At 37.2% G+C, this 18756-nt stretch overlaps 1 protein-coding gene across 1 annotated transcript in view; it reads left to right on the forward strand.

The window, feature by feature from the left end:
• Positions 1-18756, forward strand: part of RP1 (RP1 axonemal microtubule associated) — a 214311-nt gene that overhangs the window by 94469 nt on the left and 101086 nt on the right. The window contains exon 26 of the mRNA XM_082755390.1: positions 12458-12683. Within this exon, the coding sequence (XP_082611516.1) occupies positions 12458-12683 (226 nt within the window). The remainder of the gene's footprint in view (positions 1-12457; positions 12684-18756) is intronic.

Consider the following 18756-nt stretch of genomic DNA (forward strand, 5'->3'; position numbering starts at 1 on the left):
CAGAGGCCGCATGTCCTCAGAGAAGCATTCAGCTGCCATGACTGATAGGCTTTGCTTTCTCTTGCAGGGAACACCCTTACTTGCAGAGCCAAAAGTTCATGGACACTCACTAGACAAGTGAGCACAGCCACTTCCCACATAGGCGCTGTCCCTCTGCCACTGAGTGCAAGGGAGAGATGTTATTTGGGATTGAGGGAGGCTGAGGGCTCAGGTTTCTCCTGTGCAGTGATGAGGACTGACTTGCTCTGCAGGAAGTGCAGCAGTAGCTCCAGTTCAGCAGAAGTGCCTGCTTGCAAGAATAGGAAAGAAAGCCATTCCTGTTTTTCTTCAGGCACTCAGCGGACAGAGCTGAAACAGGAAAGACACCCACAAAATGGCAGCAGGTTGACTCCTTCACCAGCAGTTTAATAGAGAGAAGGCAGGTCACCCTGGTCCCACTTCGCTCCTCCTGTTGGCCTGTGCACAGGGAAGGTCCAGAGAAGGAGCTCTGTAAGACCCAAGCTGCTTTTTCTCTCTCCTGCTGGCCAGGGGACACCTAAAAATGGTCCCCAAAGCCCAGGCTACAGCCCAGAAACCAAGCAGAGAGCAGCGCTCCCCGGAGAGCTCCTGCCTGTAATGTGCTCAGGCTGCTTCCCTGCACCTCTCCCTGATGGGAAGAGGGGAAAAAGAGGCTTTCTGTTCCTGCTCCCCAGAGAAACAAGCTCATGGGTTTTCTACCCGCAGCAGTGGGAACTGCAATAATTCAATGTAATGTAATAGAAAAAAAGGATTGCTGTCCACAAAAACAGTCAATATACTGTGTCATTTCAAAATCTCTTTGGTCACAGGTGTAATTGCAAAAAAACAACAGACAAATGTCCCACAAAAAAAGAGAAGAGACAAAACTGTACTGGAATAATCTTAATAAAAACAATATTAGTAGTTGCATACAAAGTACAGTTAACTGCATAGTAATTGGGTTTCCTAAAAGTAAATCATAAATATTTAATAATGTAAAAAATCATGGAAAAAGAAAGTTATTAAACCTTGAGTAAATCAAAGTGTACTCTTCTGTATACTCCTGAGATTTTGTTGCTCATCTAGAACCTGATTTTGATGTTGCTTGCGTTACTGTATAAGGCAGTATAACATCATTAAATTTGGTTACCTCTGATTACCGCTTCTGTAAATTAGCTTAAAAACTGTTTCACCTCCAGTATAATGGAGGTAGAATGTAACAGTGCCCTTAGAGACTTCGATCTGACTGCAGCATATGAAATTCACTGAAGATAATTTAGAGTTGTGTAACAGGAAGAGTTATTATTTTCAGCTGGAGTCTTTGGTTCTAGGTTTTCACAAGACAGTTGTGTGTAAACTGTCCTATATTTGCTCTTGTGGCTTTGATATTTTCCTACCAGATGGGAAAGTCAGGGAAGAACAATATGGGAAGGGGAAAGAAGAGGAATTTAAATTTGATGGATTTCCCCTTCTGCTCTATAATTGTTCCAGTGTGTTCAAAGATCTACTTCTAGGCTATGGCTTTCTGATTCTGTTACTATTCAGGCATAATTTTTAGGGAATAATTTTTCTGTGGAGAGTCATTCCCCCTCCAACAGAGGGACATCAATCTACTGTAAGTTACAGCTTCTATCAGAATTCTGATATGTTTCCAGCATTTTCCTCTGGTGTCATAACAGTCTCTGAGTATTTCTCAGTATTTTGAAAATACTGATTTTGGCAGTACGTTGAGTTGCTCAAGACACTGAAACTTTAATTATATTGTAAATTACATTCTCCAGAGCTGTGTATTCTGCATCGTCATTCTTTGAAGCGTGGTGAATTATCTTTTATGAGTGTACACATTGCTTGATAAAGAAATGCTTTTCACATGTTTTATTTTAACGTTTGGTTATGCCAAATATTCCCTTCTGTGTCCCAAAGAGAAGTGAGCAGAAGCCTGTAAGCCTATTATATTCCCTAAAAGCCAGCTACAATGTCTCAATTTTTATTACTTCTATACAGAATAATTCCCTACAAGTTTGCTCTTCTAGTAATGAAGTCAGTAAAAGCACTGGCTGGTTCAGTAATTCTATTTTCAAAATACTGTATCCTAGCCTTACCGAGAGTGGCAGGAATTAGCTCCTCCTTAGCAAGGATTCTCCCATGCCTTGCCTTGTGACATTTGCTTCATTGTCAGTTTTGGAGTCTCTTTAGGGCAATATTGGTCCTACTGTCCTCAACACATTGTCAATTTTATCTTCAATTTTATCTTCAATTCAAATTTATCTTATATATTAAGCTATATATTAAGAGTGCTGGATTTTTTTTCCTAAGAAATATTAAAAATCTTCAATATAGTGAAGATATTTTACAGTCAGTAGCTGTCTTTGTAAGAAGGATGGTTGTTCCATGTTTGCAAGTGTGGAACATGCATGATATTTCAGGAGAATTGGACATTGGAATCTATCACGGGTGTGAATTGTGCTCCATTAGTTTGTTTCTATAGCTCGTGAAGCTGGCCTCATAACCAGTTACACTATTTAAGGTTTCTTCATTTGTATGGAGCACCCTTTAAACACAGACATAATTTATATAGTCTATTACAGCAAAATGTCAAAGAATAAATAAGTAAATGAAAAGCAAGGCTCCTACTAATATTTGGAGAGACATTTGATCATTAAGTTTAACAAATACAGTATTCCTGTGATGAAGTTGCTAGAGGTGCTAAAACCAGTTTTTTTCTTTCTAGTAATATGTACATTGTTTGTGAAGAATTGTGTTCATCCGGTGCACCTTATGCTGTATTGCACCACATGATGGCTTTATACTTAAAGATTATTTGTTGTTTTTCATTTAGGTTTCCTTCACTTTACATAAAAGTATCAGTTGTTTTAAGTAATCTGTGCATTAATAATTAACATTACTTCCTTTAGAATCAGCCTTACAGATTATAAGAATCTGTCATGTTTCAGTTCATGTCTTTCATTTCTGTACCTTGGATTCATATTCATTGTTTCATCAGTCAAAACTGAGATGTCTAAAGTAAAATGCGAAGCAGTGCAGAGAAAACCAAATGTTATAAAATAGGTTGTAACAAATCCATTTTCATGCTTTTCCTCCCATTGTTAAAATAAAAGAGCTTGTAATGAGCTCAGTGAGAATTCTTCCTGAGTGGGAAGATTGTAAAAGTGACTGTGAGCACTAATGTAGCTATCCGCTCTCTTAACCATGGGACTGCCGATGCCTAAAAGCTAGACATAGCTTGTGTCCTGCTATTTTCCAGCTGTCCCTGTTAGCCATAATGGCCACTTAGGTCCAGAGACTGTTGAATAAAACTTAGAGCAACCCAGGCTTTAGTCAGATATGCTTAAGGCAGCATAAAACAGATATATTGCTAGCTTTAACTCCACTTGAAACTGTCCATCTTTCTACTAAATCTGTATGATAACAACATGAACCTCATTCCTTACTGAGATAAAAGGGAGAAGTATGTAAAACTATCTCCAGCAGCTACAGGCTGTGCATAAAGCAAAATTTATATGGTTCCAAGAAAGCAACATGGAAGGATTGTAAGGAGCTCACAGACAACCTTGGAGAAAAACGCAATTCAACTCATCTTCAAGAAATGAGGGTGACTGAACATGGTATTGCTTCTTCAGTAATTTTGCAGTATGGGGTCCTATAGTATGAGCATATATATTTATTTTTAGGTAGTTTCTTGAGAAGACTTTATGTACTGTTACTCAGTTTCAGGTTCAATCTTTCAGACATAAATCTATAATTCCCCACCACCACCTTATGTCAATGCAGCTCCAAGGTGAAAACATATTGAAAAATCCCTGTTGGTATCTCATGTGAGTCCTCTCTCTCAGTTTACGCTGTCAGTTTAGTCTCCCCGGTCAGCTTCAGGCAGTTGTATCTGAGATTTTGTGACTTTAGTGTCCTTTGCTAAGGGTCTCCCTGTTAAGATCTCCCCTATTTTCCTGTGTCAAGGGCTCAAATTCAAACATCCATGCTCCTGTCTTGCCTTCGCTTCAGCCATTTTCTAGTTTATTTGTAACCATATGCCTCCCATCGTCTCAGTATCTGAGCACTTTTCAGAAGTGAGAAGTATGACTAATGGTTATGGCATATTCTCTCATTCTTACCTCTTAAAAATCTTTTTTTTTTTTTTTTTTAATGGGCTTGGTATGACTTTATAAAGATAATATACACTTTTAAAAGTACAGGGCTTGTGCTAAATATAGTGAGATCAATGCACCTTGCACTGAAACAGATGATAATGTTTGTGATGGTTCTACTTAACATGGCCAGCTCTTTGACAGTCTGTCTTCTGTGAAAATGATTTACACTGTGCACTGTAGGGATTTCTTAGTACCACGGAGGTTGAATCTGGTTCTCAGCTCAGATATAATGATGTCAATAAGGTGACTTCATTGCACTGAGGTCTGCAGAACTGCAGAATAGTTGAGGTTAGCAAGTCCTACCTCCCTGCTCGAAGCAGAGCCAGCTAGACCAGGTTTCTCAGGACATTGTCTGCTCACATTTTTAATATCTCCCAGGCCGGAGATATCTCTACAACCTCTCTGAACCTCTCTGTTCAATCTGTTCCAATATTTGACCACTCTCATCCTTTATTTTTTTATTTTATTTTTTTTTTCCATATTTGGATTTACATTTCAATATAAATATTTCTACTAGTGCCAATTGCCTCTCATCTTGTCATGGGGTACCACAGAAAAAAGCTTGACTCTGTCTTCTTTACCTCCTCCCTTCAGGTATTTATGCACAAAGATAACATACAAGAAAAACAGAAGAACATAAAAGAGAAGTTCTTCTCTTCTCCAGGCTGACGAGTCACAGCTCTCAGCCTTTTCTGAAGCAGAGGTGCTTCAGTCCCTTTGTCATCTTCATGCTCTTTCACTGTACTCTTTCAGTATGTCCATGCCTCTTGTACTGGGGGGCCCAGAACTGGATGCAGCACTCCAGATTTGTCTCATCAAGGCTGAGTAGAGGACAAGGATCTCTTCCCTTGACCTGCTAGCTGTGCTCTTCCTTTTTCAGCACATAAGGTTATTGGCCTTCCTTACATCAGGATAAAAAAATATCCTTTACTCCCTAGGAAGGCAACGCAGAAAGCCTGATGTGTTCCCAGTTGCCTATGCTGTTGAAAGAAGGCACTATTGGATGTCGTATTTTTTTTCAGGGTTGATGACTTCATGCCTGAGTGATAAATATTGCTGTAAATCCACCAGGAGATGACAGACATATTTTGCAGAGGTCAGTTCATAGTCTGCCAGGTTATTACAGAATCAATGGTCAAAAAGAAAGTAAATCAGAGATCCAGTCTTACTGCAAGGTTTTGGATAGAGGTGACTGGTCTGTATGTACCTTCTCTTAAATGAATCTCCATGAATCTTCAGACTGTTCAAAGCACTGTTATATGCTCACCAGCATAATCTTTCTTATAATCCATCCATTCTTCATTCATAAGGTGCTCTCATCCAATCACAGCATCATCCTGTTAGCATCATGTGTGTGCATGTGGAGAAGGTTAAGTAGAGTTCAATTTATCTTACATGGCCAAACCTTTGTTGAGCTTTGTTACAGGCAATGCTAGGCTGTATTTCAGTTCACATCCTCTGATAGGCAGTGTTTTAATTCCCCACCTATTTTCAAAAGTTTCACACCCAGTAAAATACTCCTGGTCTAACTTCAAAAACTGCCAACCACTCTAAAAAATCTCAGTTATGGAAGTAGCTACATTCTCCTAATACAGAAGTTTCATGTTTATTTTTAAGGCCTGACACCCTGATACTGTAAATACTTGGAGCTGGCATAACTATCCACAATGAGAATGAAAAGAGTTCCTCCATATCTTCAATGTTATTCTTAAAGCATTTTCCCATGTTGTACTTCAGGGTGGAAAAACCAAGCTGTTGGTACTGCTAGTTGAGCAAGTAATGGTAATGTGACATTTTCTTTCTCTAATTAACCTGGAAATGGATAATTGGCATACATTTTAGTGAATACTAGCACATTGTTAGCCTATATTGGAAGGTCAAGGGAATGAATATGATATGGAACTAGCTATAGGATGAAAAGAGGTTGAGTGGAAAAAAAAAAAAAAAAAAAAAAGTGTTTAATTCTCACTGTGCAATGAGCAGTGCTTATTTACCCAGTTTATTTGTATAACCAAAGCAAGTATGAAGTGGAAAAAAATAATGTAATGCTGATCTTTGTGTGGCTTGTAAACCTACTTCTTACATGTCTATATCCACCTTTTTCATTAGACTGTTAAGATGTGAACATCTGTGGCATATTCTAATTCTTGAGGTAATGCATAATTGTACCAAGTTCATTGACTACAATTCTTGAATAGGCTGAGTTCAGACATCTGGAAAATTCAAGCTCTGTGGGTGGACCATGGGTGCTTTGCTGGTACATCAGTTATGATATTTTTGGCAGCATGTGCCAGCTGCATGTTCACAAAGCAAAAATGTCTTTTACATCCAAGGATTTCTCCGTTATATACAGATGCTGAAAAATTTAAACTAATGAAGTCAATGATTTCTCATCCTTTTGGGAATCTGCTGCACATGACGTCTCTGAAATTCTGTTAATGAGATTGCTTTACATGAAATTAAATATCTGTCCATCAAATACAACCTCTAGCAGTTGTTTTAGTCATTGGGATTTTGGTGGAGCCAGTCCTGAAGTGTTGACTTATACAAATGATTTTCATGCTAGATTTCAAAGAGATTGCAGAATAGTGTCTATACAACTGGAATATTTTGCTCCTTCCACTATATATAGAAATAAAGTCATTACGTATATTTTTTCCATCCATTTACTGAAGTATCTTTCCACTGAACAGTCTCTTGTTAAGCTCTTACTTCACTTTTCACTTAGTTAAACATCTCAAGTACATGAAAATAGGTCATACTGACTTCATTCAAAGTATCTGTATGCTAGGGACTGAAAAGAGTATTTGCATAGCTCATTTAGAAACAGAATTAAAATCTAGTCCTTGCATTCTCCTTAGGATTAACTTCTTCCTAATAAATATAGATTTTATCTTAGGGAAAATTGTAAAATATGAGCTTTGTTAGGCTTCAATTTCAAAAAGTAAGGCCAAGTTTTCTAAGGCACAGTTTAATGAAAATGTTCTCATTGCCTTTGTGGAGAAAAGAGTTTAGTCCTATGTTTTTACAAAAAAATAAGTAGCAGTGATGAGCAAAGCATACAGTTGTATCAATCAGCAGGCAAAAAATGCTAGTACAAAAAGAAAAATAGTACAAAGAGAATAGAATTACTGGGATTATTGTACTCACAAAGATATTATGGTTATTAAGTGCTGGCAATCTCTTTCACATAAGCATAAGGGTTTGCATGAGGCCAAAACGTCCATTCTCTTCAGAGCGCATCACAGAAATTGTCACAACTCAGTTGACACATCAGAAGGGGTTTCACAGTCAATCAACAAGTGAGCTGTAAGTAGTGACTCAGTATGTAAAACTATGCTGGGAAGGGTCTGAGGTTAGCATTTGTGAGAAGACCCTTTATAGGCAACCCCTATAAAGGTTAGCATATATAACCCCTATAAAGGTTAGCATATATGATGTTTGTGATATCTAGGTTCTTTTGCCTAAAGGGGATACCTGTGTTTACAGGCTGTTGTTAACTCTGCTACTTTGGGTCTTTTTATGATCTATGCATGGCTGACCTAAGCTAAATCTGAAAGGCAGCTTCATACCCCAAAACTTTACAAGTTTAAATTTCCATCCACATCCAAACTCTACTGTATCAAGCTGGAGATTTTACAGGAAGATAGAAAGTTTGGAAACTAATTTTTAATATGCTGAATAAACTAAACTTTGAACTGTCACAATGCTTTGACCATGTTCTTTGTCTGAGGATTGAATATCTGATGATTTTGTCAATTCTATTTTTGTATAGACCAGAAAAGATTAAAATCAAGCTGCCACTTTTGCTGCCACACCTCTGTTCAGTGGCCACCAGCATTAGTGTGCCTGGAGAAGCAGTACTATCAGTCTGAGGGACTATTGAGCTAACTCAGATATACTGTTCCTAGGACTCTAGCAAGTTTGCTCAAGCCATTGTAGACTTATCCTAAAATACATCATGTCTCTGTTTCCTTGTCATTTATGAAGTTTTGAGTGCCTACAGCATCTGTTTACAGTGGTGGAATACATTTATTATGTTGACTGTGTTTTTCAGCAGATATACAACATATTCACTTGAGCAACTTGTTCTTATTCTTCCCTTATTCTGTGCACAACTTCTGCTAGCATCAGCAGAAGTTGCATTCCCATATAAAAGAGAGACTAGGTAACTGTAAATGACATCACGTTATCCATGAGAGAAAATACTGACTTTATGTAGTTAGCTGGGAGATTTACAACTGATGATTTTTGACTGAGTTATGGGAAAATAGCAACCAACAGAGAATGAGCAGAAGTTTTGGAAAAAATACAGAATTTTGGACTTGTGTCTTCTGAGAATCGAAACACTTGTGAATAGAGCTTTGCAGTGTCCCTGTGAGAGAGGTGTAAGTGTTACCCTTGTTGTAAATTTAAGAAAGCAAATTTAAGCAAAAAGGGCAAGTGAATAATGTAATGTTTCTCAGGAAGCCTAAAGCAGATCTGGGAATAAAATACAGTTGTCTGAATTCTAAACTGGTGCTTTAGTTCTGGGACTCTTCTGCATGGGTCTCTACATGGACATTTACTGCATTTCTGTTAGGCTATCTAAAATTCAGTTACTTTTGCAACCATGAAACTATAGTAGAGAAAAGCTAGAATAAGGTTTTTTTGTTTGTTTGTTTGTTTGTTTTTTAAGTATGTTGTTTACTAGGGCAACAGAGTCAACTTTGCTGTACAACTTTTTGCAGAATATTCTGTGTGTGAAAGTAAATTTATAAATGTCCTCTTGTGTTCAAGACATGCAGATGTTCAAGATGAAGACTGGCTGGGAGAGTTGGGTTTGTTTAGCCTGGAGAAGAGAAGGTTTCAGGGAAACCTTATAGTAGCCTTCCAGTACCTAAAGGGGTACAGGAAAGCAGGAGAGGGACTTTTGTCAGGAATTGCAGTGATAGGACATGTGGGAATGGTTTTAAACTAAAAGAGGAGAGATTTAGATTAGATATTAGGAAAAAAGTCTTCACTATGTGGGTGGTGAGGCACTGGCACAGGTTGCCCAGAGAAGCTGTGGATGCCCCACCCCTGAAAGTGTTCAAGGCCAAGTGGGATGGGGCTTTGGGCAACCTGGTCTGGTGGGAGGTGTTGGAGGTGTTGGTTGTTAGAACTAGGTGATCTTTAAGGTCCCTTCCAACCCAAACCAGTCTATGATTCTATGATTTAGTCAATAATTGAAATGAAGGAACAACCTCAAGATACAGTGCTTACAGTTGGCAAAATAAGATCATTAGCTCAACCATGTTATATGAGTATTTTCCTCTGCATTTTACTGCAAGAGCAAAATTCGGCATTCATTTCACAGAATTCCAGTTGGCAAAATGTAATGTGTTAAGTAAGTCAATGCCACTGAGAGACCAATGTGATATCTGTTCTGACAGAAAGATAAATTGTTCCTACCCCAAAACTACAACAGACGCTGCACCTAAGACTGTAATTGTATTATGTTTTCCAGAACATCATATGCAACTGATTTGATCTCTGCTGTTGACATCCTTGCCTTAATTTCCACACAAGAATAAACATGATATTTTTTGGCACAACAGTTTTTTGGCCCTTAAACAATTAGTCAGGAACATGAATATTATTAAACAAATTTTTAGATTGTCGGTGTTCTGTATTTTTAATTATTTTTAAGAGACCTCTCAGTCCCAGAAGTATGCCATTATCTATAATGGCTTTATGTTCCTGCAAAATTTCCCATTCTAAAAATCTCATAATTTGGAAATTTACTAGTAGTCAAAAGCACACATACATTTGGCTTGACACTTTGGACAAAGTCACAATTAGCACATGGTCATAACTTCCTTAGTGTTGCTATATTGAGTCCTCTTTTAGAGGCTGAATGTTAAGGAGGGATAGGAAGCAAAGGAAAGACACAAATACAGAAATTTAGAGATGCTAAACAGGATGTTAGCGAATCTAATCAAACTGCAAATACGAGTGTCTTCTCGAGAAACGTAACCGTCTGGACAGTGCTTTTTGTTCTGTATGGATTTTTCTGGAAACTCCACTTGATCAAGTTTGGTGGGTTACTTATCCAGTGTTCCTTATACAGGAAGTCCTTCAATTTCAAATTTATTTTTTTTCTTTTTTTTTTCTTTTTTTTTTTTTTTTTCCTCGTTCAGTTAACATATTTCTGCTTCCTTTTGGAAGCTTTTCTTTCCAATTGTACCAGTGGTCTGCTAAAAATCATCAACAATGTTAAAACTCTTTGCAAATTCACCTGGAAATTTATCTCCCACCTTAGATTTCCTTCTGGGGAAAACAAAACAAAACAAGCAAACAAACAAACAAAGAAGCATATAACATGATATGCTAAATAAATCAAGGAGCCCAGTTGTATGATATCCATTATATATATGGGGGATTTTTTTACCAATAACCTCTCAGTTTATTCAAATGACTTATTCAATAATTCAGAAGAGAAAAGAGGCTTTTCAACAAAGTTTCCTGATCCTGACTCAGTGTCCTGGTAATGAAAACTGTATGCAAAGATGCCTCTGACACTCTTCCTTCAAGAAGGGCAAATTTAATAATGGGCATGAGGTTGCAAGGTTTCAGTGTTTCTTCGTTTGTTTGTGTGTTTTTACCAAATTGCCCTTTAAAACTTCTGCACCACTAATAGCAGCCAGTGCCTCAATCTCGAGGGGATACCTCCTTTGTTTTTGGTCAGTGTTAAACTCCATTTTGTTGGAAGTTAAGGGGGAGGGTTCTAATATACTGTTGTATTTGTTTGCAAGGCAACTTTAGCAGTCACTTGCCCACTACAAAGTTCTCTGCTTTGTGGCTGTGTGAGAGGGTTATTATGGCAACTTAGCCATAATGTAGCCTACATCTTGGCTACAGTTGTGATTAGTTCCAGAGAGTTTTTATCTGCTGTTGTAATCTTGCTGTGAGTATTAGCAGCATATTTTTAATGTGCGTGATTTTATTACAATAGTTATATGTTCAGTTAGCACCTCTTACTTTAACATACTGTTTTAATATAGAAAAACCTGCTACTTGGCAGGCTACTCTATTCAGACTTCATATCATTAGCATGTGTCATGATACCATCTTCTGAGCCCACATTGCACCAGGCTTGTCACAGGGATGCGAGGAAATGGTGATCAAATAAGGCTGCAAGATTCTCTTTAGGTCCTCATGACTGAGAAATATCAGAGTTACACTAGCCTGTGAAATTGCCTAGGAAAATGTTTCAACAAAAGAGTAAAAGGAGTATGTGTCTATTTTGCCTGTGTTCCCAATCTCCACAGAGCTGTACCATGAAGAACATTAGTGTGCAGTGTTTCTCTGCAAAAAACATTGAAGGGAAAACTCTTGTTCTGGGTCAGACATGAATATTACCTTCCATAACAGTCCCAATGGAGACCCAAATCCTAGTTCATCAATTTTAGTCATTTTGACAGCTGGGGTTCCTGTTTGTTATCTGCTTGTTTATTTATTTATTTTTCTATTTTATTTATTTATTTTTTATTGCTAAACAGTAGCAAATTGGTATAATGGTAAAAGAAACAACTATTTTTTCCCCCTCTGTGATTTCTTTCCCTGTACCATCAGCTTTCAAACACATCACTGAAAATGAAAGTGGTTAACCCTGCTTTTGTGCTTAGGTTCCTGCCATCAGCATTGTTCAAAAAAGTTCTGCAGTCCAAAACAAAGTGGCTCTTATTTCAGGGCTGCAGTATTCAATGGGACATAGTCATGTTTTATTGTTTAAATTTGTTGCAGTGTGGCATCAGCATTTATATAAACGGTTAACCCTGACACCAATGCACGTAAAAATAGAAGACAGAGAAAAGTGGGCCACATCAGTCTGATAAGTGGTAGGAATAGTTAATGGAGCTCTGCTGATGGTAACTCTATGGACTGCAAAATATATTAGTGCGTGCAGCAATGACTGAAGGTACTTCTGTTCGTTAAAGTATTTGTCTAGAAATAGAGGTTTACATTACCACACTACTAACTGGATGCTGTCAAGAGATCTAAAAAGCAACTGAATTGTTTGAGCCCTTTAGTCACTTTAAATAATACAGTACTTGAGTCAATTAAATTACTCTTGCAAACTACTTCATATGCTTTTACTTGATTGCTCTGGGATTCATATTAAGGCTTCATTTTCTGAAGAACAGAACTCTGGGTTATATGTTAGCTGCACACTTAGCTTGCATGCCTAGTGCAAGAAGGATTGTTAAAAGATAACATTTTATATTATTTTTTAATTTTATTTATTTATTTATTTATTTTTGTAATTACAGATTAATCTCGGGGATCTTGGGCAGCTATATAAAATCCGCATTGGCCATGATAACACTGGAAATGATCCCAGTTGGTACCTGGAGGAAGTCAGACTTGAAAGACTAGTCCCTCTTTCTCAAGAAGTGATTTGTCTACCCATAGAGTGCTGGCTTGCAGAAGACAAGGGTGAAGGTGATACATGGAGAGAAGTGGCAATAAGAAACCCCACAAAGGAACTTTTGCCATGTATGTACTCAGTATTTTAGATCATATGCTCACTAGCCTTATCCTTTGAGTATATGACAACTTCCCTTCCTTTCCTTTCTTTCTTTCTTTCTTTCTCCAGGGCAGACTGCCCGAAAGTCAGTGTAATCATGAAATGATCATTTCCATTACAAGACACTTTCTAGTTCCAAACAAGTGGGAATTGGTCATTTTACCCCACTCCCTTCCTCCCTACAATCAGAATAATAGCTGTGGCCAGGGTATCTTACCCCTCTAAAATTCATAGAATCTCAGATTACCCCTAAATCACTGGCAAATTCTTCTCTTTAGAACAACTAGCCTATACATGTAAAGCAGGAAATCAACGCATATCAAGGTATGCAATGTCATCTGACATCAAGTTCCTTATAGCAAGTTTGATGTCATACTTTCTTTTGCTGCATAAGATATCCTTCACCAAAAATCTGTGATCCGAACCATCACAAGCATGTTTTCCAAATGAGACTCAAGTCACAGCCATTAACATAGAAATTGTTAGCTACAGGGTGGCACTTTTGTGGCCTCAAAGTTTATCCGCAGCTTTGATGCACTCTGTTCTCTTCAAGTGAAGCAGAAAATAGCCCATCATATCAAGTTATTATTTAAACAGTCCTGAGCTTACATACAGGAAGAGAGAGCCAGTATAATCGTGTAGCACTTTTTTTTTTTTTTTTATAGAATTCTCTTGACATTAACAGAATTACAATGATACAGCTGTTAGACAATACTGTCCAACATTGATAGGTCTTGTAGATGTAGCTGCTATCATTCTGGCAAACTGTATTCAAAATAAAGTAGTGACTATTGCACGGAATCAGTGGTTCAAGATAAAAATGGCTCATCATGCACTTAGTGAGATCAAACCATTTCAGAAGGAAATATCAAGTGGGAAAAATCTTAAGAGAATGTAATTCTCTACAAAAGCTATAAAGACTGGTGATATGTGAATGTTTTCTGTGGGTTTCAAGGCCAAAGAGGACTACTGATCTCCTCTGTTAAAGAAGCCAGAAGATACTGAGAAACATATCAGCTCACCTCTGCTCTCTCTATTTTTTTTTTTTTCAATTGTTCTACAGAGTATTTAGTGAATTTAATATAAGATTTCAAAAACTGGGACTGATCAGGATGAACCAGACCCCATGGTTCATATACCACAGTGTAAGAAGCACAGCTGCTTCTTACAGTTAAATAAACATCATATTTTGTTACAGTAGAAAAATACTGGAGAAGACAGTTAAGTTATATAAGCAATTCAACATGAAGAACTTAAATTTGCATTTTGTGTTCTGAAATACGCATTGATAAAAAAGTACTAATATTCCAGTAGGTGCACTTCAGTTTGGTGGTTGTAGGTGATGAAGCAAGGTGACATGCACTGAAAAATCAGGTCAGTGCTGACAAAGGCTAGGAATATTTTTAAAACAGCAAGTTCATTCATACTTTTAAATCATACTATTACTGAATCTTTCATTGCTTTTGCATGAGCATTATCTTTATTAAAATATATGTCTCAAGATTTTAAGTAAAGATGCATTAGAAAGGATTTGAAAATTTCCTGAAATTGTAAGTTTTACAAATTACTTATTGATTTTAGGCACATTTAAATTGAATATCAATATAAACTCAGCAAGGCCTCCCAAGGATTTCCTATTTAGCTTCTCAAGAACAAGCAAATGAAACACTATCCATCTGCATTTCCCATTTAAAAGCTAATTGCTTACAAGTACTGGATAAACCACATCAAGTCATTTTCTCCAGCAGAATAAATGATGTACTACTTATTACTTAATGATAATCTGATATGATTTAGTAATTTGTCTCCCATACTTTCAGTTCAATCTGGTATCTTCTAGTGGTAATATACTTACTTAACTGTGACAATGATGTGATGAAAACTTTAACAAAATGAACAAATACAAATTAGGCTCAGAAGACACACTTTTTAAATTGCTGTTCTTTAACACTCTATTACCCAGCTTCTTCTGTGGAAGAAAGGGTAGTTTTTCTCTTATCCCTTTTTTCTTTTTTTGCTTTCTCCAACCAAACTCTACTACATACCTAACAAGGACCCAAAACTGTGGAGTTGATTTTTTGATTCCTTGTCTTTATTTTTTTTTTTCTAATTTATTTTCTTTATTCTCTAAGCTATTTACAGATTCTGACAGCCTTTCCTTAATTTCCTCTATGAAATCCTTTCTTTTCCATCCAAATTTCTCACATTGGTAACCTTCCTTATTTTTTCTGACTGTCCATGTCACTTTTTCTAGCAGTTCCAGATATTATTTTTGGTTTACCATATTAAATGTATTTTTTATTTGTTGCTGTTGTTCATTTAGTTTATATTATGTTATACATAATCAACAACAAATTGTTAAACTGTTTTCCAAGTGATGGGTGTTGGAAATTGTTGATCATGTCCTGAACTAGGTAAATTACTTAAGTGTTACCCAATGAAAATAAGCTAAAAGCTTTATTTTGAATGCTTTTGACTTAGCTTTATAGCATCATGACAACACAGAAGCCAGACTGACCAGATCTGGCAGGCCAAGAGAGCTGAGACCAACACAGCTTCATGTTCAACCAGAAGAGAGGCTGGACATGTATTCCCACTAGGTACACATGCACAGAACATATGCATACACCACACATATACATTCATACATGATCAGCCACACAGACAACACATTCATGCAGAGCACTTGTACTAACAGACCACACCAGCAGCCTCATCCTGCTCCCCTCTCTGGCTGACCAAGTTTGCTACTGAGAATGTATATATACATGTGTATGTCTATATACATGTATATAGTCTCTCTCTCTATATATATGCATATGTACAGCATGGGTGCTTCCAGCAGCTGGGCTTATGTACAAGACTGTCCAGCAGATGCCCCTGGATCCCAGTCTCCATTTGCTGGTACATGGCTATATGAGCCCTTGAGGCTGTACTGAAGAGTTAGAAAGGAAGATAACAGGAAGGTGAGACAGACAGTGCTGATCAGGTACAGAATGCAGCCCGACAACCATACTAATTAGCAAACAGTTGTCACCAGCCCTCTTGATTCCCTGATCCCTCTGTTTTCGCATACTTCTTCTTCCCCAAATCACCTAAATCCATCCTTTTCCCTGCCATTGTCTCCTCCCTTAAACATTGCATAATAAATCCTGTGCTACCCTGAAATGCTCTTCCTTTGCATTCCACATTGTGCCCCACATCCAGCAGTCTGAAAGATGCTCTGGCATGCTCTGCACTTGTCATGATGGGTTTCTCCGGGGCTGAGGCTTTCCTGGGACAGCCTTGGGAGAGCACTGGACTATTTGTCTGGGTCCTTATTTTGGATTCTGACCCACCCTGGTGCCCCTGTGCTTATGAAGACGGGCTGATAGCTTCTGTGATAGGTCTAGGAGAAGCCAGAATAGGGTGTTATATGGACTTTGCCCACCACTGTGTTCCTTTGTGGGTGTGAAGACAACCTGTATCACCCAGCCTAACATGGAGAACTGATTGACTTTGGGTAGCTGAAATTTTGATCTAAGGTGCTGTAAGATATGAGAAGTTTCAAATATTCTTACTCTTGTTTATTTGTCTATAAACTTCAAGTAAGAATGTTCACATAACTGAAGGAATACCTGTACTGTTTTGAGACAGAAGATAAATCTTGAGGCTGTGGCCTGAAAAATTCAAGCTCAAAATATTTAGACTTTTTCACTTGGGGAAATGTGCACACAAATACAGAAACAGGTTAGAATGTGCTGACTGAGTGAAAAAATGCAAAAGATGACTGAAGCAAATAGTAATGACTCAAGCATTATCTCTACAAAATTTGTATCCTTGTTTAATCACTCAAGAGGCACCGACTACTTATATAAACAGTCTGGATTCATTTTCCTATTGTAAAATTGCTTAGTAAGTTTTTGTTGTTGTTGTTTGTTTATTTGTTTGTCTTTTTTATTTTTTTTTTCACCAAAGTTGAAATGTTCTGAAGATTACCTTCTCTGTGTTACTCAGGATGAAATTGCTGGGGCTATGAAATCTGAACAATAGTTCAGAAATTTTCTTCTGTTATGTTACATTACATGCATCACAGGTTTTTTTTTGTTTTGTTTTGTTTGTTTGTTTTATTTTCTTTTGAAGTAGCTGATCTTGTCCAGTAAAGGCAAAATGACTGACTACGAAGATCTATTCATTGCTCTACTTGGGTATTTATTTTAAGAATTTAAATCTGTAATGCTGCTATGTTTTGGTTGCTGTTGTTTGAGTCTTTGGCAGTACAGTGTTACAGCTGACAGTTCATTGGAGATGTTTCCCCAACCGTGTCAGTGCACTCTAGAGATGTGCTGTAACTGTTTTGCTACAAGCCAGGGCTGTGATCGGGAGAGTGAATGAAGGGAGTCCAGAGACTCAGATTCCAAAGACTAAACATCTTACCCCCTTGTCCTCCCTCCTCCACAAATACATAGCAATAGGAAAACATCATTGGAAACTTTTATCAGCCCCCAAACTTTAGAGCAGTATATTAGTAAACCATATGTTTCAATTTTTCTTTCTTCTCCACTGACCTGAGCAGCTTCTGAAAAGCTTTTGACTGGTACTTATAGCTACAATTAGCAGATAACCTTCATGCCAGATCCTTTCCCTACATATATCTTATGGTTATATACTGTAGTACTGTGGCTGAACATGGAAAGAACATATTCATATGCAAGGATTTAGATTGAATTTTCAGTGCTAGACTCCTGGGATAAAAATTACAGATATTAAATCATTCAAAAATTTCCCATATGTTTTTTAGAATGTTGCTCTAAATATCAGGAGTAAACAGAAATGGTTATTAGAAAGCTTGAGAACTGTAATTCTAACAGAAATGTGTTCATTTGGTAGTGTTTTTGTATTTATGACTTCTCACATAACATATATTTCAATTCTGGGGAAGATAGTACTTCTCAACCTCTATCAGCCATTAAGAATTTTTTTTCTCTTTTAGCCTTAATGTTGCCCCAATCTGTATTTTACCCTTCTGTCACAGCAGTACCAAACACTGGTTCTGCAAATCAGGTGGTAAGTAGTCAATGATAAAATCCCATGACAGAGATTCCATCTTTCTGTTTAATGAATCAAGCCAAAATGACCATTTCATTAAAGCAGACATCATATAGAAATAAGAACCTGGAGCAGTACCATGTTACACAGTACTAATATTTTGTATCACCATTCTTAAATGAGGGCTGAATAGAAAAGGTGTGATAATTTAAACACTGTACATCATTTATCATCTCTCTAGATTTTGTATTCTTTGGCCCATTTGTCTATTTATACTGGCAGACTGATGGAGTGAATTGGTACAGTGAACCTGTAGGTTTAAGAAAAACCAATGAACTAAGAATCCAACATTTCTGTCATCACATTTAAGCATTTAAGGGGAAGTTACTCTGGGCTTGTTCTAGACTGTTCCTGTAACCTGATGGCCAATTTCTGTCGAGATCATCCTAATCATTTTATCGTTTTCCTGGAATGTATCTTTTTTTTTTTTTTTTTTTTTTTTTTTTTCCTCTAAAACCACTCTATGCTACAAACAAGAAAGAAATAAGGAGGTCCAATCAAAGAATTCAGTTTCTTGATTCAAACTAGTGTGCTCTTGTAGGCACAACAGTGTCATTAGGCTCAGCTGTAATGCAGAGGAAGCTTATCTGTTGTACTGTGAATAATGTGATACTTTTATTTATCTGGAATTCATCTGCTCTTCACTAGAATTCTAAAATAATGACTGTGCTTTTCTTGTAGTAGAATTAGTTTGGAAGGAGCTAACAATGAGACTGTAATGTTTACGAAGTCAGCAGAAAAAGACATATTTCTGCAGCAAAAACTTTCTTTTTTTTGTTATTCTCACTGATAAGTTCTTTAATCTTTTTAAGATTATTATCTTCTCCTCTCAAAACATAACAAAATATTAACTTAGTGTTTAATGCAATGCACCCTGTACTGCTTCCTCACTGTTTATATTTCCAAAGGAAAATATCATAGGTGACTAAAGTCTGTACATTACTCCCTCAGAAG

Source organism: Aythya marila (assembly GCF_965140915.1).
Source record: "Aythya marila genome assembly, chromosome: 2".
NCBI classification, from domain to species: Eukaryota; Metazoa; Chordata; class Aves; order Anseriformes; family Anatidae; genus Aythya; species Aythya marila.